General features: G+C 43.7%; 1 protein-coding gene across 3 annotated transcripts; it reads left to right on the top strand.

Annotated features, from left to right (window-relative positions):
• The first annotated feature begins 926 nt into the window (after positions 1-926).
• cplane1 (ciliogenesis and planar polarity effector 1) lies at positions 927-25,871 on the top strand. 3 transcript variants are annotated; one of them, XM_015941900.3, is made up of 49 exons: positions 927-1,178; positions 1,255-1,390; positions 1,459-1,578; positions 3,427-3,659; positions 3,751-3,854; positions 3,941-4,097; positions 4,205-4,308; positions 4,427-4,609; positions 4,969-5,218; positions 6,176-6,376; positions 6,480-7,264; positions 7,343-7,533; positions 7,677-7,757; positions 8,240-8,404; positions 8,941-9,105; positions 9,176-9,407; positions 9,534-9,670; positions 10,073-10,290; positions 10,418-10,582; positions 10,708-10,855; positions 10,936-11,045; positions 11,120-11,269; positions 11,352-11,463; positions 15,757-16,063; positions 16,135-17,133; positions 17,212-17,342; positions 17,415-17,500; positions 17,571-17,638; positions 17,881-18,091; positions 18,169-18,525; positions 18,596-19,189; positions 19,661-19,830; positions 19,940-20,024; positions 20,103-20,172; positions 20,536-20,670; positions 20,832-20,900; positions 21,023-21,087; positions 21,233-21,455; positions 21,548-21,813; positions 22,942-23,041; positions 23,177-23,314; positions 23,463-23,505; positions 23,580-23,711; positions 23,792-23,969; positions 24,063-24,118; positions 24,201-24,362; positions 24,553-24,686; positions 24,772-25,034; positions 25,407-25,871. In XM_015941900.3, the coding sequence occupies exons 1-49, from the start codon at positions 1,098-1,100 to the stop codon at positions 25,560-25,562; spliced, it is 9,426 nt and encodes a 3,141-aa protein (XP_015797386.3). In that variant the 5' UTR covers positions 927-1,097; the 3' UTR covers positions 25,563-25,871. The 3 variants fall into 3 exon arrangements, 2 of the variants coding, with proteins under 2 accessions (XP_015797386.3, XP_015797391.3); XM_015941905.3 differs by having other exon boundaries at positions 17,574-17,638; XR_011520870.1 differs by lacking the exons at positions 23,463-23,505; positions 23,580-23,711; positions 23,792-23,969; ... (3 more) ...; positions 24,772-25,034; positions 25,407-25,871 and having other exon boundaries at positions 22,973-23,041.
• The last annotated feature ends 84 nt before the right edge of the window (positions 25,872-25,955 follow it).

Here is a 25,955-nt window from a genome sequence, read left to right on the forward strand (position 1 = left end):
TATTCGAAAACATTTAGGTAAGAAACATGAATTACAAAACTGATAAACTATTTCCAAAACCTATGTGAAAAAACAGAATCGAAAGAGAGATGCAATAATTTTGACCGATCTGTATTGCTGTAGTAGGCCTAGCAGGCGCAAGGCCCTGGGCAGACCTGGAAAGTACAGCCCCAGAAAACTACATCTGGCATTGCATTCTCTTGGTGGAATTAACTGAAGGACCTATGACAGTCATGGCGATATGGTGTTAAACCACCCTTCAGGAAACTACACACTGCCACTTCAGAAATCTTTGGACACAAGGTATTTTTGCATTTTTTGGTGTTTGGTTTGGTGGTGGTGGGGTGCCTCCAGAAAAACTTGCCTAGAACGCCAAATGGTCTAGGACTGTCCCTGGTTTTACTCATTGTTAAAAGGATTGATAATGTAACCGAGCATCCCAGAAAGAGACTGGAGAAGATGTAGAATTGTGTTTGCTCAAGAAAAGGTTGATAGCCGTGAACTCTTAGGGTTGTTTTATTTAACGTCACCATTTACAAGTCTCTTCAAACTTTCTTCTTCTTTCTCTCTCCAAACATCACATCCTGTTAGCAGCACCTTCAAAATGAAAATCCCACAAAAGTGGGTTACAATAACCTGTTTATCTCGGATTCCGCCTTTCGAAAGGTTTATATGAGTTAAAGTTATAAGTATTAGAAGGGTTGTGATGTTTTAGAAAGGGAAAATAAAACAGTTCATTCCCTCTAGAGTTCGCTATTTCCTGATTCTTCCTGTTTCTACGGCAACGCGTTCAAGCTTCCTCCAAGAGGATCATGGGAAAAAAATCCTGCTTTCTGAAGCGGGGAAGTTTCGAAATATTTCATGACTTTTCACGGTTAAAGCTATAATTCCAATACTACAAAAACATATGTACGTCTACTGGATATCGTTTTAGCCCGAGAGAATAGCATTTGTAGTTAAAATGGTCAGGTTAGGACTTTTTCTCGCCGTCCGTTAACACATTTTAGCTAGGTAGCTAATGCTACAATAACGGTACGACGGGGAAAGAAATGTTTATTTTTCCTGAATGCAGCATCACGAGATAGAGATGAATAAGCATGAAGCTAAAGTTAGAAGTTGTTTTGTCATCAAGCATCAAGCGGAAGAAACCATGGCCACGATTCTGTTGGCTTGGACAGGTGAGGAAAACAACGTTTTAACTACAGCCTTAAAAAAACTTAGAAGAAAACTGACCTGCTATGTATTCTTCTTCAGGAAAAGGAGTCTGTTTTTCTGTTAGATGACAAACGGATAAGCGAGATCAACATGGTGTCCGGTCGCACCAAGAAGAAGACCCCTAAACTTCATCATTTACTCAACAATGTGGTGACAATGGCTGCGTCCCATAATGGTGAGGTTACTGTAATCACGTCTCATCAGTTTGGATCAAAACGTTATTGAACTTGTGCTGTTTTCCAGGGATGTGGCTGTGTGGACTTTTGGCGTCAGGAGAGCTGTTTTTGTGGAACAGAGATAAAGATGTATTGAAAACTGCAGCAGCAGTACCTGAAGTGGTTCAAATAATCACCTCTGCTCAAGGTTTGTACCAAATATATAAAGACCTACAGGTCCTTCTAAAAAAATAGCATATTGTGATAAAGTTCATTATTTTCTGTAATGTACTGATAAACATTAGACTTTCATATATATTAGATTAGTTCAAGCCTTTTATAGTTTCTAATATTGATGATTTTGGCATACAGCTCATGAAAACCCTAACTTCCTATCTCAAATAATTAGCATATCATAAAAAGGTTCTCTAAACGAGCTTTTAACCTAATCATCTGAATCAACTAATTAACTCTAAACACCTGCAAAAGATTCCTGAGGCTTTAAAAAACTCCCAGCCTGGCTGGTTCATTACTCAAAACCGCAATCATGGCTAAGACTGCCAACCTGACTGCTGTCCAGAAGGCCATCATTGACAGAAAGAAATTTCTGAACAAATAGGCTGTTCCCAGAGTGCTGTATCAAGGCTCCTCAGTGGGAAGTCTGTGGGAAGGAAAAAGTATGGCAGAAAACGCTGCACAACGAGAAGAGGTGACCGGACCCTGAGGAAGATTATGGAGAAGGACCGATTCCAGACCTTGGGGGAACTGCAAGAAGCAGTGGACTCAGTCTGGAGTAGAAACATCCAGAGCCACCGTGTACAGGCGTGTGCAGGAAATGGGCTACAGGTGCCGCATTCCTCAGGTCAAGTCACTTTTGAACCAGAAACAGCGGCAGAAGCGCCTGACCTGGGCTACAGAGAAGCAGCACTGGACTGTTGCTCAGTGGGCCAAAGTACTTTTTTCGGATGAAAGCAAATTTTGCATGTCATTCGGAAATCAAGGTGCCAGAGTCTGGAGGAAGACTGGGCAGAGGGAAATGCCAAAATGCCTGAAGTCCAGTGTCAAGTACCCACAGTCAGTGATGGTCTGGGGTGCCATGTCAGCTGCTGGTGTTGGTTCACTGTGTTTTATCAAGGGCAGGGTCAATGCAGCTAGCTATCAGGAGATTTTGGAGCACTTCATGCTTCCATCTGCTGAAAAGCTTTATGGAGATGAAGATTCCATTTTTCAGCACGACCTGGCACCTGCTCACAATGCCAAAACCACTGGTAAATGGTTTACTGACCATGGTATTACTGTGCTCAATTGGCCTGCCAACTCTCCTGACCTGAACCCCTTAGACAATCTGTAGGATATTGTGTAGAGAAAGTTGAGAGACGCTAGACCCAACACTCTGGATGAGCTTAAGGCCACTATCGAAGCCTCCTGGGCCTCCATGACACCTCAGCAGTTTCACAGGCTGATTGCCTCCATGCCACGCCGCACTGAAGCAGTCATTTCTGCAAAAGGATTCCCAACCAAGTATTGAGTGCATAACTGAACATAATTATTTGAAGGTTGACTTTTTTTGTATTAAAACACTTTTCTTTTATTGGTTGGGTGAAATATGCTAATGTTTTGAGATAGGAGTTTTGGGTTTTCATGAGCTGTATGCCAAAATCATCACTATTAGAAACAATAAAAGGCTTGAACTACTACGGTTGTGTGTAATTAATCTAATATAAATGAAAGTCTAATGTTTATCAGTACATTACAGAAAATAATTAACTTTATCACAACATGCAAATTTTTGAGAAGGACCTGTATATGTTTGGACTGTGGTGTGTGGTATCAGTTCAGTAAAGATCGCAAGTCTGCTCTGAATTTCTAAAATGTGAACCCCTGTAGTGTAGTTTTTGCATGAGTGAACTGAGTGTAAAGGTGTAATCATAATCTGAAATATACAATTTGAAACAATTTAAAATGAAGTATTATTTTTATTTTAGATGTACACACAGTATCCACATTCCGGGTAATTGCTAAATGTCTAAGTAAGTGTTTCTGTGCTTTTCCTCAGCGAATTCCACAAAGTTGTGTGTTCAGGTTTCCTGTGAGGGGACCCATGTGCTCCTGGTGACCCTAAAAGGGCAGGTGATCTTGTGGGAGTGTACAGACACGAGGGACTTTGCAGGTCTGCGGGATGGCCCAGTTAAGGGCCACTGGATGCACATACAGCCCCTTGAAGACACCGTATTGCCTTCTTCACGAGATAAAGAAGCATCTCAGCACACAGTTTTTGTCAAAACAGAGGTCCTCACACCAAATAGCATGTATTTATGTGATATTTTAACATCTGGGCTGTACAGTGTGTCTTATTTAACCTGTCTCCAAAATTTCCTAGGTTATGGGTGATGTTTGCTTGTCCGCCTTTGTTTTCACATCTGGGAAACAGCTTATTCTCACTGTCATCAAAATCCAGTGGAAAGAAGCCAATTCAAGGGTGGGGTGAGTGAACAGGTTGATGCAATAATATGGACACAAACCATGTTATGTTTGGTGTTATAATCAAAGATTTACATGTACCTTTGAAGTTCTGCTGGTTTCAGCATACAGTGGGCTACGAAGACATACCCCTTGTCTCGTCTCAGCCCACCCTGCCATTCAGTGAAGTCTAGAGGGGCCTTGGTGCCAGCCTTTTCCCCAGATGGCCAACTGTTAGCTGTTGTCCTGAATCAGAGAAACCCTCAAGTAAGATTTTGGATTGTGTGTTTATTTTATTTAGCTTTTAATCAGCTTGCACACACACCTTTGATCATTAAAAGCTTAGAAAAAAATGCATTTCTTTCTGAATGCAGGCAACACAGGTTCTTTTTGTGAGCACACAGAATTTTATTTCAATATCATGTGGACTTGGAGGATGTGGAAGTAAGAAAAAAGACATCCCATCTAAATATATCAGGTCAGTATTATAAATAGCGTGTCAACCACTTATGTGGATTATCACAGCCACTAAATTAGTAACTCCTGCATGTGTTATTGCTTTTTTTTTTTTAATTTGAGCAAATTTTCCTGTTCAGGTCCTACTGGGTAGGAAGTGTGTGCTGGTCACCTGGAGGCCTTTTCTTGGCTTGTGTGTTGAAGAGAGGTTCCCTCCTGATGTTGGCGAGTTTTGGCGGACTTCTCACTCTGACAAGTTCTGGCTGCAATCTTGACTTTGGTCCTGTGCACTTCCTGCCTCTGCACCCGCTGGTGACTTACAGGTACATTTAAATTTGAGGCTCTTAGAGAGGCTGAATTATAAATCAGTGGTAAAAGTGTGAAGAAGAAGAAGAAGAAACAATCTTTCATATCGCACATCTCAAGGTAAAAACCACGAGGCGCTTCACAAGAACAAAATAAATAAAAATTAAAAATATAAAAAATTATTAACAAACATAAAAATGAGAAAAAAATAATTGTGATTAAAAATGTATGGAAAGAGAAAATAAAGAAAATAATTAGGACAGATAATCACTGGATCCTGGGAAAAGTGGAATTGGTAGAAATAGCTGAATAAGGAGAGGGTAGTGATTAAGAATCAATCAAAGGTCATGGTGTGCGATGTTTATACACTTTGCAGGCCGCCGGTGTCTGCAGGGAGACCTGAAGCTTCTCTGTCCAGCTCAAGCCTGTCCGTGCGTGACATCCTTAGGCAGCGGTACTCTGTGACCTGGCACCCACGCCTGTTGTATTTGATTGTGTCTGATGGCTACATGGCCACGGTCCTGAGGATGCTTGATAGGCCATCTCCTGCTCTATTCCTGAACGATCTTCTGAAAGATGTGAGCAAAGATCTTGAGAAGGCCAGCAGCAAACTGGGCAAATCACAGGTGATTAACCAGAAATTGAATGGGTCTTATTTAGCTATATTGCTTTTGCATTGTTTTACAATTACACAGCAGACATGGATCTTCAAGAAAGTAAAAATAAAACTTGTTTTTAGACATTTTATCTTATTATTAGTCTAAAAAGAAAAAAAAACAATGCTATTTCTTAGCTGTAAAAGCAGCACTACTTGAAAACAGGTCAATTTTCTTAGACCAAATTCACAGAAACCATTTATTTACTAGTTATTTTTTTAAATCGAATTGGCCACTCTGCGTTTCACATGCAGGCTAAACGTGTAAATAGTCTTCTACCCTGTTTCCTGCATTTGCAGCCGGAGTAACGCTCGATTTGAAAAGTCACTCAGATCTACCTTCACATTGAAGACTCGCTCATCTTGACTCGGGACAGGGAAGGCTGTAGTTGGTTTAGCGTTCAGGAGAGAGCACAGCACATATTGGTCTCGGCTAATAGAAGCTAACCGTTAGCATTAGCAACTCCACCACACAGCAGAACTCCTTCAGGCTAGAGTTATTTGTCATAAAACACAGAAGTTGCGAAGCAAACTGAGTCAGTGATAGAATTGTGTTGCTGTTACCCAGTTAGAGAAGAGATGTCCAAATATCAGGAAGTAAGAGTCCAAATCCTGTCGCCTTCTGCTCATCTCTCCTCCAGCTCACTTTTGGTTCCTAAAACAGGAGCACCGGAGCTTTTTTCCCTCAGAGATTGACTCACAAGGCATACTCTCCTACTAGAGGCCACTGCAATCTATTGAGGAAAAAAAACGAGTCAAATTGGTCTTCTAGAATATTTAGAATTTATTTAAAGTTGTGCTGCTTTAGCAGATAATGATTATTTTCTTTTTAAGACAATAAAAATAAGATTAAAATATCTAAAAACAAGGTTCCTTCAGATTTCTTGCAAATAATTTTTGCAGTGGGCTCACCTAAGTTATTTTTCAGGTTAACGTGAAAGCCTGGCTGGAGTCAGTGTCCAGCTTGAATCTAGATGGCAGCCTCGTGGAGTTTAACCCCTCCGTTACACGCCGGCCAAAAACCTCAGACTCCATCATGTCAGCAGCAACAGATGCATCCAGGCTGCCGCTGTTCCTGCGGGACCAGCAGTCATTAGGCGGCACCAAGGAGCTTTTTGAAAGCATGCAGGTCATTCAAACGGAGTTTTCAAATTAAAAAACGGTGTGTCACATCTAAGAGATTTATTCCAGATTGGTGGTTGTTAAACTATTCGTGTGTTTGCTTTTTGTAGGCTTTCTTTGAGGACGAGTCTGATTTAGAAGGAATTCCTGCTGGTTCCCATGTGGAAGATGGAGGTCATTTGGAGTTTTCCTCCATGTTTGACACCCTCCATGCTCTGGAAACGTACAGCGTGGCATCATGTCTTGTTGACTCAAATAATGATCGGGACTTTGTTGAAGCTGAGAAGAAGACTCCTCTTCAGCGTGAGTTAGGGAAGATCCGGAGTCGGCTGCTGACAGCTTGGGCTTTTGGCATGTTGTTAGGAGATGCTGTGGAGCACAGAGCTCATCTGCTGAAGCACACACTCTGTTGTGTAGTTCGATTCGCTGCTTTGCTTCACTTAAGGCCCAGCTCCACAGTCCTTACAGGAGAAAAGAAAACCCCCACTGTTTCCTGCCTCCTACACCTAATCAAAGCCCTTCTTTCGTTGCTTTCCTGGGATAGAACTTCCTCAGATGGACCATGCTGCCTGGGGTTGCTAGTGGAGTTTAGTAAAAGGATAGTACTCCTTCTTCTGACCCCTCACCCTGACCTCTACCAGACCGGGCGTTGCCTCGCATCATCTCAAAGCCTTTCCAGAATCATGACAATTTTGCAGCTCATCTCTGATTCTCTTGACCGCGTTTACAGCTTACAGCAGAAAACAAGCTGCTCTTCTGAGGAGAAGGCACCTTCTTCTCAGTCACGTCTCTGGAATTCAGATGTTTACCATGTGCCCATGCTGCAGAAGGAGAATACAGACAGAACCAGTTTTGCACACCAGGCTCTGCCTGTTCCTCATCGACCTTCTAGCAGGTAAAGATTTTGACTTTGCTTTCTTTGTAAGCAAATAGTTTTGTGAGACGCCTGTGATCGATCTCCTTTTTGTAACAGGTTATTGGGAGTATGGCAGCTGGTGTATGACATAACACAGCAGTATGCAGAAGAACTGACCAAGTTTACAGGCTGTGATGGTTGGGAGGAGGAGGAACAAAAAGTATCTGTCATCATGACCCAGATCCAGACAGCTCTGCAGGCTACAGGAGGACATCTGCAGGAGGGTCCATCACTCCTGAGTCACTCAGGTCTGAACAACTCTTCATGTTTATGCTTTCAATTGGAATTAAACAGGAGATGTTGGTTGTGTGTTTTCTTATTTCAAAAAGTGTCGACAGACTTAAAGGTTTGCTGTATTAAACTGTAAATGTTTGAAATGTTGTCCCTTTAGGTGAGCATGATTTCTTGTGCGGCCTATACCCAGAGGGTGCAGATGCATGGCGATTACAAATCTGTCAGGAAGCCAACAAAAGTAAGAATCACTGCTTAAAGAGCAAGTCACCCCCTACCAGAGTCTTACTCCACTCCCACTTCATGTTTGAAAAATGCAACAAATGCTGTTGCCTGGCAGATCGAGAGGGCGGAGTTGCTAAAAAATACACACACAGGCTCACAACGACATTGTGACATCATAATGTACCAGCTAACGTCATAGTGTACCTCTTAGCCAATAGCAATGACCGATTTGAATTCAAATACAGTGCAGAGGTTTTACCTGATGACGGTGCAACACTGACAGTTTTAGGCAGAATATTTACATTTTAACTAAGATGCACTAAAGTGCCAAATTATTGACTACACGTGTCTAAAGCATGATTAGAAACTCATTTCTATAGTTGATCAGCAAAAAAGGTTGATTTGGGGGTGACTTGCTCTTTAAGTTGATAAATAAAAGTGTTTTTTTAAATATGATCTTGTTCACTTAGTTTATTTTTGTGTTTATTTTACTGTTAGGCTGCGATCGCAGTGTTTTCCAAGAGACTCGTCTCTGTCTGGCACTCCTGTATAGTCTGTTATCCCAGTATAGTTTGAAAGAAGCCCAGGAGTTGGGAGACCACATGGCTCAGATGGTTTTGCTCCGTGCTGGAAACCAGAATAACACTTCAGCGTGCTCAGCAGGTCGGTCATAATTCCTCAGTCTTTGAGTTTTACTCCAGAAGTTGGTTTGTGAGTAACCCATTTCTCTCTTTAGCTACATGGAAACATCACTGAGTGGAATGGCAGCGTGTTACATGTTAAAACCTACAGTTATAAAACTTGAATCACAGAATTTTTTTGCTAAAATAATTTTGTTATGCTTTTAAAGTTAAAAATTGTTACAGGTGGAAAAATGGACGTAAATGTGCTTTTTAATTGTTCTTAGTAATCACTCTAAATTGTGCATTTTGAAAGTTCAATCAAGTTCAAATAGTTGCAAACACTAAAAGTCATCAAAAATATAATCTGCAACCTGTAAGTGTTTTTTTCTTCTTCCACAATAATTTAATTTGGCTGCACATATGCAAAAATCTCTTCTCTGTACGAGAGTGCAGGTTGTCCGCTGCTCTCCAGAAATCTGTAATGCAGCTTTTTTCTCCTGGTCATGCTCAGATTTTACAAGAAATTGCAAAAGAAGAAGTTTTATTTTCTATCCCTGGCTTCCTCCTCCATAACAGACTCTCTTCCTTGCCCCTGGCTGCCGATGAACCTTCACACTGACGCCGCCTGTGCCGTTCTCCAGACTTTAGGGAGGTTCATGGCCTCTTACTTCACCAACCAGCCGCTCTTTATTCTTCCAGCTCATAATGTGGCCATCCTGCCTCCACTACATCTACCCCAAGGTGCGCTTTTGAAAGGTTTTATTCATTCACAGTTTTTGCATCATTGTAATGCAGTGTTGTACTTTTTCAGGCACAAGTGTTGGCCGTTTGGTGCCTCTGAGCCAAGAGGATGTGGCTAGAGCGGTTCGACAGCAGCATCTGTCTGAGTTATGGACAGTGGACTACGCTCTGGACCTGCTGTTGCTGGGGGGGCTACTTCCTGAGGCGGTGTGGTTGGCTTATCATCTGGGAGACTGGAAGACTGCAGTCACTCTGAGTCTGGCTTATACCAGTTACTGCTCTGAACATTTGGACTTCACTGCGTAAGTTTAAAATTCCAGAATAAACTAACAGACCACTGGATGGGTGACAGTGTCTTTGATTGAATGGAATTTGTTTTCCATTTTTCCAAATGATGTGTTTTTGTGGACGTGACTTCTCTGTGGCAGGATCAGGAAGAGGGAGCTCCACCTGCCGACAGTTTTACAACCAGAAAGCATTTTCCAGGCTGAGCTGGATGGTCTTGTTGGCAACAAAGCTGACTCTGAAGAGTGCCTGGATAAAGATGGTGACAAGAACATTACAGGTTAGTTAAACCTCACATTCACGGGCGACGGTGGCAGAAGAGTTAGGCTTCCACTTCTTAACCGGAGGGCTGCAGGTTCGAACCCATCTCATTCTGTCGCAGCTGTTGTGTCCTTGGGCAAGACACTGAACCCACCTTGCCTGCTGGTGGTGGTCGGAGGGACCGGTGGCGCCAGTGTATGGCAGGCCTCGCCTCTGTCAGTGCGCCCCAGGGCAGCTATAAATACATTGTAGCTCGAGTCGTCACCACCAGGGTGTGAATATGTTTTTGGGTGAATGACTGATTGTGTTGTAAAGCACCTTGGGTGATTCTAGGACCCTAGAAGGCACTATATCAAATATAGATCATTTATGGTTCTTTATGTCCCATTGGAGTATTTAGATTTGTTTATTTCTGTTTAAGATCCTTTAGAAGGGGACGATTGGAACTTGTTGCAGGCCTCCTTACAGGAGATCCTAAAGGCTTCAGTCATGGCAGGGGTGGATGTGATGTCCTCACCTTTGTCTTCCTTGCTGGACAAAGCCAAAGACACGTGTTCTTCCCAGCCTTTGTTGGTTCCCACTGGACTGTACCTTCCTTCTCCACCTCTCTATTGTCCACAGCCTTCTCCCAACACACAGGTACTATACAAAAAGTCCTTATGTACACACACACACACACACACGCACGCGCGCGCGCACACACACACACGCGCACGCGCACGCACGCACACTTACATGTAAACAGCTGATTTTGTTTCATATTCAGGACCAAATGGAAGCAGCAGGTCAGTTTGGTGAAGTTTCACGGCGACACAAAGTATCTGGGATCCTCCAAAGATTACTCCTACTTCTGAGGTCTGCTCGTTGTAGCCGCCCTGCTGCTCAGTGGTATGTCGGTCGTCTGAGGCGCGCCAGACACATACTACACAAGGTACGCTTCAACGAAACGCACATTTCATTTGAGGTGATGAGACTCAAAGTTTGGCTAAGAGAGGCTTGATGAATGTGTTAGAAACCAAACAAAACAACTGGTGCTTAATATATATTATTTTTCAGATCAAGAAGAAGTATTCCTACCCAGCAGCTGCTCAGGAGGAAACGGCTTTCCCAGAAGAACTGGTGAAGTTGATCAGTCGTCGTGGTTACTTTAAACAGGGACCAAAGAAAGGCGGTCGCCTGGATCCCGACACCATTCACGCTATTGGTAATCGGGTGTTTGAGAATCACTTAAACTACGTAATCTTATGCCCGTGTACACATGATCTGTTTTTTATTTGTCACAAGTTTCTTTCCGGGAGCTGTGTGCTTTATGCTGGATGCTTCATGTCAGGGATCAGCTCTCCCTTCACTGCAGGAAGTATCAGGCCGCTAGACAGCGTGGAAGAGCCAGAGAGGTATCACACTGTTTTAGTACAGAACCTGCAGATGTGAGATTTTCCTCTCCGTTCATTTTGATCTTGTCTCTTAGATCAGTGAAGATTCAGAATTGAATTTAGCCTGCATTGACGCTGTCCTCTGGGCTTGTCGTCTCCTGCCTTTCTGTCACTTCCTCAATGCCGAGGAAGTCCTTCAGGACTTACTGCTCAGCCTTTTGTCCGAACTCCCTCCTCTGCCTGTGGTAACACTTTATTACCTGATTATTACCCCTTATTAAAGGCTGTTTTGGATCACTTTAATCTTTGATTTTTTTTTCTTGGTAGGTTGCAGACTCTCTGTCACGAGCCTTTCCACAAGAGGTGGCGTCTGTGAGAGTGTCTTTGAGAGACAAGTATAACTTATTGCTGCAGAGGCTGAAGCAAAGCAGTGTGTTTGGTATAAACTCTTCTGATTTCCTCAATATATCTCTGAAATGAGATTTTAAAGGTGTTGAGCATTTTTGTTAATCTAACCTTTACAAACTTTGCAAACTGCCTGGCGCCTCAGGAGAGGAAGGCAGCAACTCGCTCACACCGTTTACAGTGGGGATGGGGAGCTGCTGACGTCAACTGGGGCTATAGTCGGACGGTGGAAGGAATACTTTGAGGAGCTCCTCAATCCCACCTATGCGCATTCCGAGGAGGAACCAGAGCCGGGAGACCTGGGGATGGACTGTCCAATCTCGGGGGCAGAAGTTGCTGAGGTAGTCAAACAATTACACAGCGGCGGAGCCCCGGGGGCGGATGAGATTCGTCCTGGGTATCTCAAGGCTATGGATGTTGTTGGGCTGTCATGGTTGACACGTCTCTGCAACATTGCGTGGTCATCAGGGGCAGTTCCTGTGGAGTGGCAGACCGGGGTGGTGGTCCCCATCTTTAAGAAGGGTGACCTGAGGGTGTGTTCCAACTATAGGGGGATCACACTCCTCAGCCTCCCTGGAAAGGTCTACTCCAAGGTATTGGAGAGGAGGGTCCGATCGATAGTTGAATCTCAGATTGAGGAGGAGCAATGTGGTTTTCGTCCTGGCCGTGGAACTGTGGACCAGCTCTATACCCTTGCAAGGGTGATGGAGGGGGCATGGGAGTTTGCCCAACCAATCCACATGTGCTTTGTGGATTTGGAGAAGGCTTATGACCGTGTCCCCAGGGACACCCTGTGGGGGACGCTCCAGGAGTATGGGGTGGGAGGCTTTCTGTTAAGGGCCATTCAGTCCCTTTACTGGGGGAGCGTGAGTTTGGTCCGCATAGCCGGTAGTAAGTCGGACCTGTTCCCAGTGAGGGTTGGACTCCGCCAGGGCTGCCCTTTGTCACCGGTTCTGTTCATCACTTTTATGGACAGAATTTCTAGACGCAGCCGTGGTGTGGAGTGTGTCGAGTTTGGTGGCAGGAGAATCTCGTCTCTGCTTTTTGCGGATGATGTGGTCCTCCTAGCTTCATCCAGCTCTGACCTTCAGCGGTTGCTGGGTAGGTTCGCGGCCGAGTGTGAAGCGGCTGGGATGAGGATCAGCACCTCCAAATCTGAGACCATGGTTCTCGACCGGAAAAGGGTGGCTTGCCACCTCCGGGTCGGGGGAGAGGTCCTACCTCAAGTGGAGGAGTTTAAGTATCTCGGGGTCTTGTTCACGAGTGAGGGTAGGAGGGATCGGGCGATCGACAGGCGGATTGGTTCAGCGTCTGCAGTGATGCGGACGCTGAACCAATCTGTCGTGGTGAAGAGGGAGCTGAGCCAGAAAGCCAGGCTCTCGATTTACCGGTCGATCTACGTCCCAATCCTCACCTATGGTCATGAGCTTTGGGTAATGACCGAAAGAACGAGATCGCGGATACAAGCGGCCGAAATGAGTTTCCTCTGTAGGGTGTCCGGGCTCAGCCTTAGAGATAGGGTGAGGAGCTCGGACATTCGGGAGGGAGTCGGAGTAGAACCGCTGCTCCTCCGGATCGAAATGAGTAGTTGAGGTGGTTTAGGCATCTGGTCAGGATGCCTCCTGGACGCCTCCCCGGGGAGGTGTTTTGGGCATGTCCTGCCGGCAGGAGGCCCCCGGGCCGACCCAGGACACGTTGGAGAGGTTACATCTCCAATCTGGTCCGGGAACGCCTTGGGGTCCTGCCAGAGGAGCTGGTGGAGGTGGCCGGGGAGAGGACGGTCTGGAGCTCCCTAGTTGGGATGCTGCCCCCGCGACCCGGATAAGCGGAGGAAGACGACGACTAACCTTTACAGTTTAAAAAGCTGTTTTCCCTCCGATCCACTGGAATAAAACTTTAGAGCCAAAATTGTTACAGATTCTTTTGAGAACACAATGAATCATTTTTGAGAAATATCTACAAAAGAGAATTAGGGCCACCAAAAAGTTATCATTTTCTCCTCAGAATTCTGATTTAAATAAATTAGAAAACAGAATAAAATCAGGTTTTTTTTAACAGATTAAAGTCAGAAATCCTTTATTTTCCCTTCCATAAATATCTATAAGTGATTTGTTTTCATATTCGCTAAAGGGGTAAAAACCCACTATGTTTTTCTTCATTATTGAGTTCTCAAATTTAGAGAAAAAATAAACTTTTATAAAAAGAGTGGATTTTTTTCCATGGGATGTTTATACTAGTGGAAAATTAACCAAAACTTTTAGTGTTATTCGGTTGTGGAAATGTTATTCAATTATTCATTGAAAAAATGAAAAGCTCATTCAATTCTAAACTTCTGCCTCGGTATACAACAACTCCAAACATGGTCACGTGATGTACCTGTAGCAGATGTGCCTACATTGTTGATTAATACCACAGCTACATGTACAGATGTGGGCATGCATGCAGAGATAAACCAGTAAAACCATCTCAGGCCCTGGGACCCACATATGCCACTTATGAACCAATGTAATGAGTTTATAATAATATTCTGTATGTGTTCAGTGTGTCGTGGGTCTTCCTTTAAGTCTCCACCAGGGTTAGACATGCCCAGAAATCCTCACCAGGGAGGCGTCCAGGAGGCATCCTAACTAGATTCCCAAGCCACCTCAACTGGCTCCTCTCAAGGTGGAGGAGCAGCAGGTCTACTCCGAGCCCCAATTGGATGACAGAGTTTCTCACCCTATCTCTAAAGGAGAGCCCAGACACCCTGCAGAGAAAACTAATTTCAGCCGTGAAGCAAGCTCGTGACCATAAGTGAGGGTAGGAAAGTAGATCGACCGGCAAATCATGAGCTTCGCCTTCTGGCTCAATTAAATTCAAATTCAAAAATACTTTATTAATCCCAGAGGGATATTAGAGTTTCACTACACAATTCTGAGATCAGACAGATAGACATACATAGACACATGACAAGACTTGGTGACTGTGGTCATTCACAACACGAGTCGCGCTACCTTAATAGATCAAGAGGGATTATATGAGGATAGAGTCAGGGGGAGGGGAAAAAAGGCACTTCAGTGTTACCCTCAACAGAGAGGGTAGCTTTGCTATGCAAAAAACACCTCAGACAGAAATGCACACAGACTTCAGACGATACACAACATAAGTCTCCACTAGGTGGGGATGGAAGGTTCTGGGACTCTCCTCACTTCAGAGTGCGCAGCCCGCATGGAGCAGCACTCACCACCTCTGTTTGGACAGGGGAGGGAGATTATAGGGTTAGAGAGCACATTGACTCCTAGAACGGTTCCACAGCCTTCACCGGTCACAGTCCCGCCCAGGCTGGAATAGGGAGAAAGGGTTTCCATAGCGACAGCAGCATTCCACATTTCTTCTGAGGGGGGAGTCTACACTTCAGCCTCACAGGCTTCAAGGGCACCAAATTCAGATAAGAATTGTTTTGGGTTTAGACAGAGATAATTTCCTCTCTGTCTTAGAGTTCTGTCGGTCTTCAGCCCCTCTAGATCCAATAATGGCGTAATTAATCCATCCCAATCCGTGCTGATCCGTCAACTCGCTCCTTGATCGAATCAACCTTCTGTGCCAGAGCCTGAATCTCAGCCAAAGTTCCAAGCTTATGACTCATCTCGACAATTATATGATTTTGTGCGTTCACAGCGCGATGCATTCCATCCCTGAGCTCCGGGATTGAGCCAATATTCCTCAAAAGCTTGTTAATTTTCTGTTAAGCAAGGTAACTGCTCAGGCCAAACAGCAGGAATCCCGACACCAACACGACGAATATCCTGACATCTTCAGAATCCTCTACAGACAGTTGAGAGAGGCAGATCAAGTTCCACTGTTTCCAGGAGTCCATGATATACCCAGCTGGCTCTGTCCCAGAGGGGCATCCGGGAGCCCCTTCTCTTGTTCTCATCGTTGAAAAACTTTTGTCAATCGCGTTGAGAGACCAACTGACCAGATCCATTTTTAATAATTTCCAGTTTCCAGAAAAAATGCAAAAAGCGCCGTGCACACAAAGACAGGACAAAGAGCCTTGGGATGAGGAGGGAGGGAGAGGGGAAAAAAAAGCGTCTGTACTCTCCAAGAGCCAGAAGAAGAATTTTGCTCAGCTCTCTCTTCACCACAACAGGCCAGTACAATGCCCGCACCACTGCAGATGGAGCACCAATCTGCCTACTGATCTTGAAATTCTAATAAAAGCCTAATTTGTTTGAAAGACTGGTTATGATGACCCTAATCAGCCCTCCGATCTCTGTTGGTTTCTAACTTTGGTCTCTAAACTGGTTGCAAATGATCCCTAAAATCATATTTCCATGTTTTTCAGACAGAGAGAATGAAGAGGTGAAGGCATCAATGGCAACTCTCATTAAAGACAAAAACAAACTAAGGAGGAAACATCTGGCACGTCTGCAGAGGCACCTGGCCCCACCTGTGCTCCATCTGTGGGAGAAAGAGGAGGATGAAGAGGACAGGGGGAGCAAACACAACACTGCGTTGGGACAGATGTCACTGGGTACCAGCATCGGCACTTTAACTGACGGTGCTCTTCAGCCGGTGTGCAGTGATGCAGAAACATCAGGGAACACATCTGGGGCTATTTCTCCTGAACAGCACCACAGAACCACGACCAGGTACTTAAGGTGGAAACACAACATAACATAAGTGCTCTGTTATACTTTATGCCTTGTGTTTTATTTTCCAGAAGCAAAAAAACAAAGAAAGAAGGGAAAAAGTTGATTGAAAGGATTAGTCACGTGACGAGACATGAAGACAGGAAGAAGGAGCAGCCGTCCCTACCTGTGATCGGCACCTGGGAGTTTGAGCTGGAAGATCAGGAGTATCTGAGTTTCCTGGAGCTCTTCCTTAGCTACGTGCTGGCGAAGGATAGCGCCGATGGCGGGGATTCTGGCAGTGAGCTACCTTTGCTGAGGAACTTCTGCTCTGAGCTGCGGGAGAGGGAGTTACATTCTTTAACATTTGATGTACTCACCACAATACACCGTCGACTGAGAGATGGACATCCTCCAGAGAGAAAACACCTAAGCCACGCCCCTCCAGTTTTCAGTGCTGGCAGCTGCTACAAACCAGTGAAGCAGAGTTCTTCGGTTTGGAACAAAGCCTCCGCATCCAAGTCCACATCTATCTCCTCTCATCCTACCGAGGGGCCAAAAGGTTTGTTTGGTCTCCGAAGGCAAAATAACGCATCATCAGCAAAAGTGAAGGTTCTCAGTCCTGTCAAAAATGCCTCTAGCACACGGCAGCTATCCGATAGCTTCAAACTCAACTCTTCTGTTTCTGTTGAAGCTGTGACTGGTTTACAGCAGGGCTTGGATCCCAAACTGGAGGCTCAGTTTCCAGAACTGGGCCGGCTGCTGGAGTGGATGGTGCGGTGGGCTGATAGAAGGGTTCTTTTAGGAAAACACGGTAAAAAGAAGAAAGATGATGATGAGGGAGTTGTGATTCGCGTCAGAGCTTCAGCACCGGCTATCCTCACTTCCTTGAGGTTGCTGGAGCGTACGTACTCTTCTCTGCTACAGCCTGACCGCAACATCCAAGTTCCTGGAATGCAGTGGACAGTCGCGCCTGTGCAGCAGCCTGAGGTGGACGTGAAGCTGGAGAGGGAGAGCAGCGTGGATACTGGCTACCCTGGATCAGCCAACACTCCCATCGCTGCTCTTGATCATTTACAACAAGCCGAGCTGTGAGCACCTGTGCTGGTTTGTTTATATTTTGCTGTCGTTCACTGACCTTTTACCCATTAGTATTTGTTTGTTTGCAGTGGTTCTCCATCAGAGGAGCCAACGTTTCAGGGGATGCTTCCCCTTAACCCTCAATCGGAACGCTCTAGTCCACAGCACCTGTCTTTGGATGAGTTAGATGTTCCTCCTGAGAAAGAAGCTATGATAGAAGGTGAGGGCATGATTAAGATGTTGTGATGTTTGCTCTCACAAAGAATAATAACTGATGTGTTTGGTTTTGTAGACCAAAGTGATGACGGGAAAAACCTGCACGTGTTGTCTTTCGGTTCCAGCAAGGACACATCTGGAAACATCTGCACATCTGAAATGGTTATTCAGCTTGCTATAACTGATGACTATATGATGCTACAGACATACAAATATTGCTTTTTTTCTTTAGCAGAGTTTAAAGCTGGAAGATCTTGACTATTCTGAAAAAGCTGAAGATTTGCCAAGTTCATCCTCCAGGTGATTCTTTACATGTAAAAGCATAAATCACATAATTAAACCCTTTAATGACTTTTACTGGACAGTTTTAGTGTTTTCATACCATAAAATTGTAACTATCGTTGTCTTATTCAAGTGACCTACTTGGTTTAAGGCAGTAATTGTAAAAATAAAAGTCCTTCTGGATATCTTTGGGCTAAAACAAATGAAAACATAAAAAAGCACAAGGTGAAACTGACCGGTGACACTTCTGTTTTTTCCAGTTGTCCTTCAGAACACCCAGAAGCTTCAGCTCCTCCCCCCACCCATCCTAAAACTATTCCTGACTCCAGTAACGTGTCCGTTCCCCACCCGGCCATGGATCCTCCTAACGTCCAACCACAGAGCTGCACCGACTCCACAGCCTTCAGTCAGCCTTTGATCTCTTCACCAGTGAGACAGCGTCTGGGCGAGGACTTGTTCCGACTGGTGCAGGTAATAACAGACAGTACGACAGAAAAAGGAGTGGATTTAAAAGTTTTTTTATTCAACATATCTGTCTTCATTTGCAGCACATCAACTATATGAGTCTGCATGAAGTTTTGGGAGCATCGTTTTCTAATCTCCACCGAGCTCAGCAGAGCCACCCTGTGGCCTCGCCAGAAATGAGCTCCCTGCAACCTAAAATACCACCATCGTTTACCAACGTCATCCCCGAACCAAATGTCTTACCTGTGCAAACAGCATTTACTGCTTCGAGTCAAGCACAAGAGTGTCTGTCAAAATCAGGACCCAGTGATCACCAGCCTAACCAGGTCGCTTTAAGTAGGTTCGCAGTTCAAAACACCGCCAAAACTTCAACAACAAACCAGTATGATGCCATCAGAGGTCTGCCCTCTGATCCTATTGGTGCCGGTGGAAATTATCAGGTAATGCTGATGTGTTCTAACTGATTCTCTCTAAAAGCAAACAGCACTTTTACATCATTCTTTTTTTTAGGAGCTGCAGCCCATTTCTGTCCAAGCAGAGTCCCCAGATCTTCAGCAGAGGGTGAAGGAGAGGTTGATCCCCTCTTCACAAGGCCTTCTAGCCACTACTGACTCTAGTTCTGCTATTCAAAACCCTCCTATGTTAGTCCCTCCTGTTAGCAGTGCTCAGAATGTCTCTGCCTCACAGACGTTGGGCCTGAAGTTGCTCAGACTTCATCCTCCTGTGAAGTCCCAGGACCGCTCTCCACAGTATCCACCTGCGCAGCAGCCACAGATGCTGCATTCTGCTAGTCATAAAACCATTGGGTCCTTCCAGCCCAATGATCCAGCCACTTGGAAGAAGAGGGGTGGAGAGCAGAGAAACGACTTTTCAGTTCCAGCCAGACATCTCCAGTTTAATCCTCCACCGGATCCTCCTCCCAGGAACTCTCTACCTCATCTTACAGTTCCAGCTCGCCTGTTGCAGCTGCAGCACGTTCCACAAAGCAACATCAGCTTTCCCAGACTAACTCAGCCATTTATCTCTAGGCCTGCTGTCCTGTCAGTTCCACTTACAGGAGCACCTATGACTAAGCTTCTACATATAGAGTCTGGACCCCAAATGGTAATCAGTCCTTTCAATTCTTTAAAGAGCAAGCCACCCCAAATCTACTTTTTTTTTGCTGCAAAACTATAAATTAGTGTCTAATCATGCTGTAGATATGTCTAAATAATAATTTGGCACTTTAGAGCATCTTAGTTACAATTTAAATATTTTTCCTAAAACTGTCAGTGTTGCGTCGTCAGGTAAAAACTCTGCACTACATTAGAATTTCAATCTGCCATCGCTATTGGCTAAGAGGTACACAGTGACGTTAGCTGGTACATTATGATGTCACAATGCTGCTGTGAGCCTGTTTGTATTTGTTAGCGGCTCCGCCCTCGGTCTGCCAGGCAACAGCATTTGTTGCATTTTTCAAACATGAAGTGGGAGTGGAGTAAGTTTCTTGTAGGGGGTGACTTGCTCTTTAAGATTTGTTTTTGTTTTAATTAAATGTTGTTAAGTGAGTTCATGTGTAATTTGTATTCATCTCAGGTGAGGCCTCAGGCGGTTCCTCCAACACAAATAACTCGTCTTCCCTCCATGGAGGAGTTAACAAGCTCAAAGTTTTTGCGGCGAGACGCCGATGAGGCGGAGCTCCAGCTACTTAGAGTGGATCCATCTACTGAAACCACTGGAAGGCCAACCAGCTCGTCCAGCAAGAGGCAATCATTTTTTAGTTTTCTTGCTGACGCTATTGTTTTTTTTTTTTGTTTTTTTTTTTTTTTTTACATACAGACGATTTTACTAAGCATTTTTACTTTGTGTTTAAAGACAAAAGAGGAGAGAAGAAAGGGAAAAGGGCAGAAAAAAGGAGGTCACGTTCCGTCCAAACGACTCTATCATTCTAACACAAGAGGTGCAGGAGACTCACTATTATTAGAGGTTAAAAGAATGTTGCTGCACAACTTTTTTTTGATTATTTCCTTGTTTTCAGGCAGAAGATGTTCCTGTGCATGAAGAGCCTGCCGTTGCTGAAGTGATCACTCCTGGACATGACATCACAGGTGACGATACATCACATACTTTTCTCAGAAAGCTGCCCAAATTCCTGCTCATAAACTTAAAGTGTCAAAGAGCGGGGTTTCTCTGAATCCTCATCAGTTGGATTAAATAAACAAAGAAAAAGGCAAGTCTGACATTTTGCTGACAGAACATCATGAAACCTTTTCAAAGAATTTCACACAGAAACTTTTTGGCAACTTTTATACACTCTGTACTATATAAATAATAAACATTTTTATTGAGCTCTTTTCAAAGCACCCAGATTGCTTTCCGTTATTCATGCACTTACTTCTGGTGATAATTTGTTTTATTGATCAAAAAATCAGGAACATTTCAAAGTTCTGATCCCCTTCTTTGACTTCCAGGATCCTCCTCCTCTTTGCAGACTGGTCAGAGATTACTGGACCAGGTTTATTTTACTTCGGCCGAGCTCCACGCCTTTGCCTCCACATGTAAACAACACCCAGAGCGCCACGATGCTTCTACCAACACAGATCAAGGTCAGTCGGGGGTGTCAGTATAGTGCATGGCGTTTACTAGGTCTTTAGTAGACTCTTAACTGTTGATCTGTCAGAAATCTTGTACTTATTTTTTAACTAAACCACCCCAAAACATGAAGTCTTACGTTTTCATCCATGAACTTGATTGTTTTTCCTTTTAGCCCATCCACCCGTGTTTGTGGATAAAGCTGTTTCTGTCCAGTCCTCGGTGATGGCTGGCAGCCCTAGAGGTAAGCTGGTGTAAATGATAACGTTCTGCTTGTTTATTGGTTAGTTTTTGTCGGAATGAATGTGATTTAAGCGATTATTGTCAAAACATTGTTTATTTGAATAGGTTTTGTTTCATTTCTAGCACAAAGTCCAGGGATTTTTCAGATGTTCAGTGAAGTTCCTGTTCGAGACACAGAGGAGATTTTGGTAAAGTCCGCCGTTTTTATCACAAATGAAGCTGTACTGATTCTAGGGGCTAAAACTTGTGCTATAAAATCAAGAAAGATTACAATTTTTATTAGGTCACGATGTCGTTGTTTGTATTGATGTTTTATTTATTTATATTTTTTAGGATGCGGGTGGTCGCCAGTTCTTCAGTGTCTTGGATCTAGAAGACCCACTCCAGTGTGAAACTTTGCCACCACAGCCCAGCACCGAAGCACAGCATGTTCCTTCCTCGCCTACTTCTGCTCAGCTTCACGCTCTTCCTACGGCTGCCATCAGAGCTGCTGGTGCTGAGCCACGACCTTCAGTCCCAGCTCAAGAGGATGGCCCCAAGCCTCGCACGTCCACAGGTCATTTTACTTTCATCAGAAAGGTTTCATTTATTTATGCCTTTATGCTGAATCCCATCTGCTTCCTTTCCAAACATCTTTGTGAACTCCAGACATCCCTGAGGAGCCTCCTCTGTTAAGTCACTATGAGCCCCACAGAGTTTCAGAGAGACTCAGTCCACAAGAGGACGTGACGCTAGAATCTCCTGATTCTGAAATCTGCCGAGCCATAAAGACTCAGAGTCTCCTTCATAACCGAACCACCTCCTCAACTCCTTCAGTCTGGTTCTCCTCTCGCCTGTTGGAGCTGGATGCTCAGTTGGCTGATCTACAAAACATTGCTGATCATCTTGAGAGGGACTTCTCAAACTCCAGAATGGTACACAAGCTAGTTTCAGACTTGAGCTGCTTTCATTTTTCTTTCAGGCAGGGATGGAAGAAGTACCTGATTTTTTCTACTAAAATAAAAGTACAGATAAAGGGGTAAAACAATATTACGTTATAGTATTCAACTAACATTTAAGTATGCGTTGTGTGTGTAGACGTGTTAAAGTATTATAACCTTTTGAATTGCAGTACAGGATGGACAAGAGTGTGCTGCCAAAATTAATGTTAAAGTACTTTTACGTAGTAAAGTAAAAGTAGGCCTCAAGAAAGTTACTTAAGTACAAATACAGAAAATTTGTATTTAAAGCAGAAATCAGGTTTTGTGTCCGTAGAGCTCCATCTAGAGGCAGCAAAGTGTAGTCCCTCTCCCTACTACAAATACTACTGTATATGTATGTCGATGCACAAATAGCAAAAACACATTATTTATCATTTATTATTCTCACATTGTGCTGTTAATTCATATATACATATATATAATTTAATTTAATTCATTTTTACTTAGTTGTCCATGAGAAAGTTTGCCAGCTCTGCATCTGTCTAGGTATGTCCACAAACACGCGGACACTGTGATTGACGTAACCATGTATGCAGGTGTCTAACACTATTTGCTGATGCTGAGCGGCAGTCAGTTGAAATTGCATGAGGCTCTATTAGACGGGAGCGGGCTTAGCAAAACAAAATAAACTGACACGTTGCCTACGCAGTAGAGGCTTTTACAGATTTCTAAAATATCCTTTATTTTTCCTTAAAGAGGGTAAACTCCAGATTGCTGCTTTAAGTACAGTAATGAAGTACTTGTACTTTGTTATCGTCATGAAACTTTATAAAGTGCTTTTCATACAAAAAATGTAACTCAAAGTGCTTTACAGATTAAAAAGACCACACATATCCCACAAATGTAATTTACAATTAAAAAACCCTCCCCCAACCCAGTGACACACACATACCCACATACACACACACACATACTTGAGAACATAAGTAAGCACTGGGCTGAGCTCAGATGAGTCCGGTACGTAAACGTAAGAATGTTACATTCCTTCACTGCTTTCAAATAGGTTTATGAAAGAAATCATGAAGAATCCTTGCTTTCTGTCATTCCTTTGGCCCTGTGTAGCTGGTGAACAAAATTGAAACGCTCTCCTCAGACAGGACACCTAAAGTGAGGACAACCGCACCAGTAAAGAAGACAGTGAGACTCACAGTCCCAGTGGAGGGTAGGACAAAATCACCTGATTTACGTCACTTTATGTCTTAGTAGAAAAAATGCACATCCAAGGAGGTTCTGGTGTGATACTGGAGCTGCAGTCATGGGAACCATCCCTGTACATCTTTGTTATTATCTGTAACAGCGTGGACACCAAGATCTAATTCAGACCATGTAACCGAACCAAAGACCTACGAGGAGAAGAACGAAGAGCATGTGCTTCGTCATGGCTCCACGTCTCTAAGCCAGAGGGCTGGTCCATCCTCCCTTCACACCCCTCAAGGTGAAATCACAATATTTACTCTTGACATTTTTGTTGATTAGATTAGTGTTTTTGCTGAATTTAGGAACAAAGTTTATATGTTTTGCTGATTTGTCAGGATGTCTGCTTCACTACCTGATATTAGAAACCTGTCATCTTGCCCCTACAGGAAAGAGAAATCACTTCAGTGAGACACACAAGATATGGCACGAGTAAGTTTCAGTCAACCTGATGTGTTTATTTTTAAAACAACCTCCTCTTCTCAGTACTTACCTCTCATCTATAGATCGACAGATGAGAACCTGGGTGAAACGGAGTTATCCGATACGTTAGAAATCCTAGACGAGTTGGTGAAGGAAGGCTATCTTTCCTCTACTGACTGGAATTCATCCACCTCATCAATTGAATGCCATAGCAGGTACAATTCAAACTTTGCGTTTTAAGTGCTTCCACAAGCATAATAAATGCTGGGCTGATAAATGCATGGGCCTACAACAGGCAGGACCTGCAGCAGAGTAGCTGGACCTCACAGAAGCCTGACCTTCCAGGGGATCAAAGGAAGGAGCTGAGGATCTGGATGAGAAGGAAACAGCGAGAAAGACTGGCAGCTTATCAGAAACACAGGGAGAACCTGAGACAAATGGAGCACAAACCTTTTTCTTCCACTCCAGCGGGGGTGAGATGTGGTTGCCTCTTTGTTTCGAAAAGATTCTGTTTATTTTCTGCATTTTGGGTCATTTAACCATTGTTGTTTGCCTCCTTTCTGCAGCGATCTGTAAGCAGAAATCAAGGCACTGATGAGAGAACCAGAAAGGAAAAAGAAAAGTAGGTATCTTGATGCAAAAAAACACCAAACCCTAAAAATGATACATGAATTTATAAGCTGTTATTTCTACTTATTTAAAAGGATCATGCTTCTGAAGCAGTATAATCGGAGGACAAGCGAGGCTTGTTCTTTGGTCGCTGACTTCCTCACCTCTCCTGAAAACGAGCACAGGTTTTCGCGGACCGATGGTCCTCCAGTGCGCTCCAGCACGAGGCCTCCTTCTGCTCCACCTCTTGCTTACAGGTATCTTCTCGTGCAAAACCGAACCAGAATTAAATCTTTTTTTTTTTTTTTTTTGCCACAGCAGTGTATTTTAGTATCCAATTCTTGCCACACACCTTCAGTCCCATCATGTGTAAATTATACAATGTTTAGAGCACCCACAGTTTAATTGTATTTATTCTCTAAAGGACGTAATCATGTTTTCTTTAAGGGCTCGTACTGCAGCTGTTGGTGATAATAGACGTCTTAGTTCTCATTCTGGACAACTGTCTCCACTCCATCGTCCACAGCTCGTAGAGCGGTATTTAGAAGACCTCCACAGGAGACTGGGACTTTATCGACCTGGTATTACTCACATCCTCGAACATTCAAGTTTCTATTTGTATCTGTAAAAATCAATATTAAATTAGCATTTTTTCTTTTGTCTTAGTGACCTTTTTGCCAAAGGACCGGCTGTCTCAGGTAACCAGGCGTGGTATGCTCAGCAATCCCAGAAGCCAATCTAAACATGCAGCTAGCCAGAATGAGAGGCAGCGTGATGGAAACCAGAGGATGGTGGAGCTAAACAAAACATTTTCAAGTGGAGCTGCTTCAGGAAGACTCATCCCAAAAGAGCACACACAAGTAGAAGAAACAGAGGTGATGGACCACATAGAACTGAGCCAGCCACAGCATCTGGATGAGTCCGATGTGGTAAAAATCTCATTGATATTAACCCATAGTTGTTTTTTTTAATTGTTGTTTTGGATCAAAGTTAGTTTAATTGTTGTAAACAAAAATCTTTATTTTCCTTTTAACCCTCCCACTGTCCTAATGGGTGTGACCCTGCGAGGAAAGTTGACCAGTGAGCAGGATTGATGGTTTATCCCTTGAGGTCCACGTGGCAGGGGTGAGGTGGTGCTCACTCCTCACCCCTGCCACATGGACCCAAGGGATAGACCATCAACCCTGCTCAATGGTCAACTTTCCTCGCGGGGTCACACCCATTAGGACAGTGGGAGGGTTAAACCTATTGACCAATAACTTATTTCTTTTGTCATCACCACATTACTGTGCATGTCTCAGGTTTTGGCCGAGCTTTTGGGTGCCGAGAACGATGGTGTCACAGGTGGTGTTTCAGAGGTGGGCTGGCTGGATAATCTCTCTGGGAGCGCGGGAAGCACCCTCAGCAAAATAGACTGGGCGGCCATTGAAAGGATGGTTGCTGAAGAAGAAACTTGAGCATAATGCACACAAATAAAAGCATGCCATAAGGACTCTTTGGGTAGACAAATGAAAGAAATTTGTCAAGTGCCAACAGACTTTTCTGTGATCTTAAAAGTGTGACTCTATTAGCAATATACAACTGAGTATCACAATTTAGAATTTGTGTAGTTCTCTATGGTTGTTTTTCTTTTTATTTATTTTTCAAAAGTCACCCATCTAACAAACAGTTTTTTGCATTTTAATAATAATACATTTAATTTATAACCCCCCCCCAAAATAAATAACCGATGTCACCTCACAAAAATAAACATGATAAAAACTGAATGTTGTTTCTGTGGTAAAGTGTATTGATAGAATAATCGTTGAAAGTTTACAAATGTTTTTTTTTTTCCTGACTATATTCAGTCT

Source organism: Nothobranchius furzeri, chromosome 6, assembly GCF_043380555.1.
Source record: "Nothobranchius furzeri strain GRZ-AD chromosome 6, NfurGRZ-RIMD1, whole genome shotgun sequence".
Taxonomy (NCBI): domain Eukaryota; kingdom Metazoa; phylum Chordata; class Actinopteri; order Cyprinodontiformes; family Nothobranchiidae; genus Nothobranchius; species Nothobranchius furzeri.

Coding starts and splice junctions, on each gene's coding strand:
- cplane1 (XM_015941900.3), top strand. CDS start 1,098: ATGAAGCTAAAGTTAGAAGTTGTTTTGTCATCAAGCATCAAGCGGAAG. Junction 18,092..18,168: donor ACTTGTTCCGACTGGTGCAG/GTAATAACAGAC, acceptor CTTCATTTGCAG/CACATCAACTATATGAGTCT. Junction 18,526..18,595: donor GTGCCGGTGGAAATTATCAG/GTAATGCTGATG, acceptor TCTTTTTTTTAG/GAGCTGCAGCCCATTTCTGT.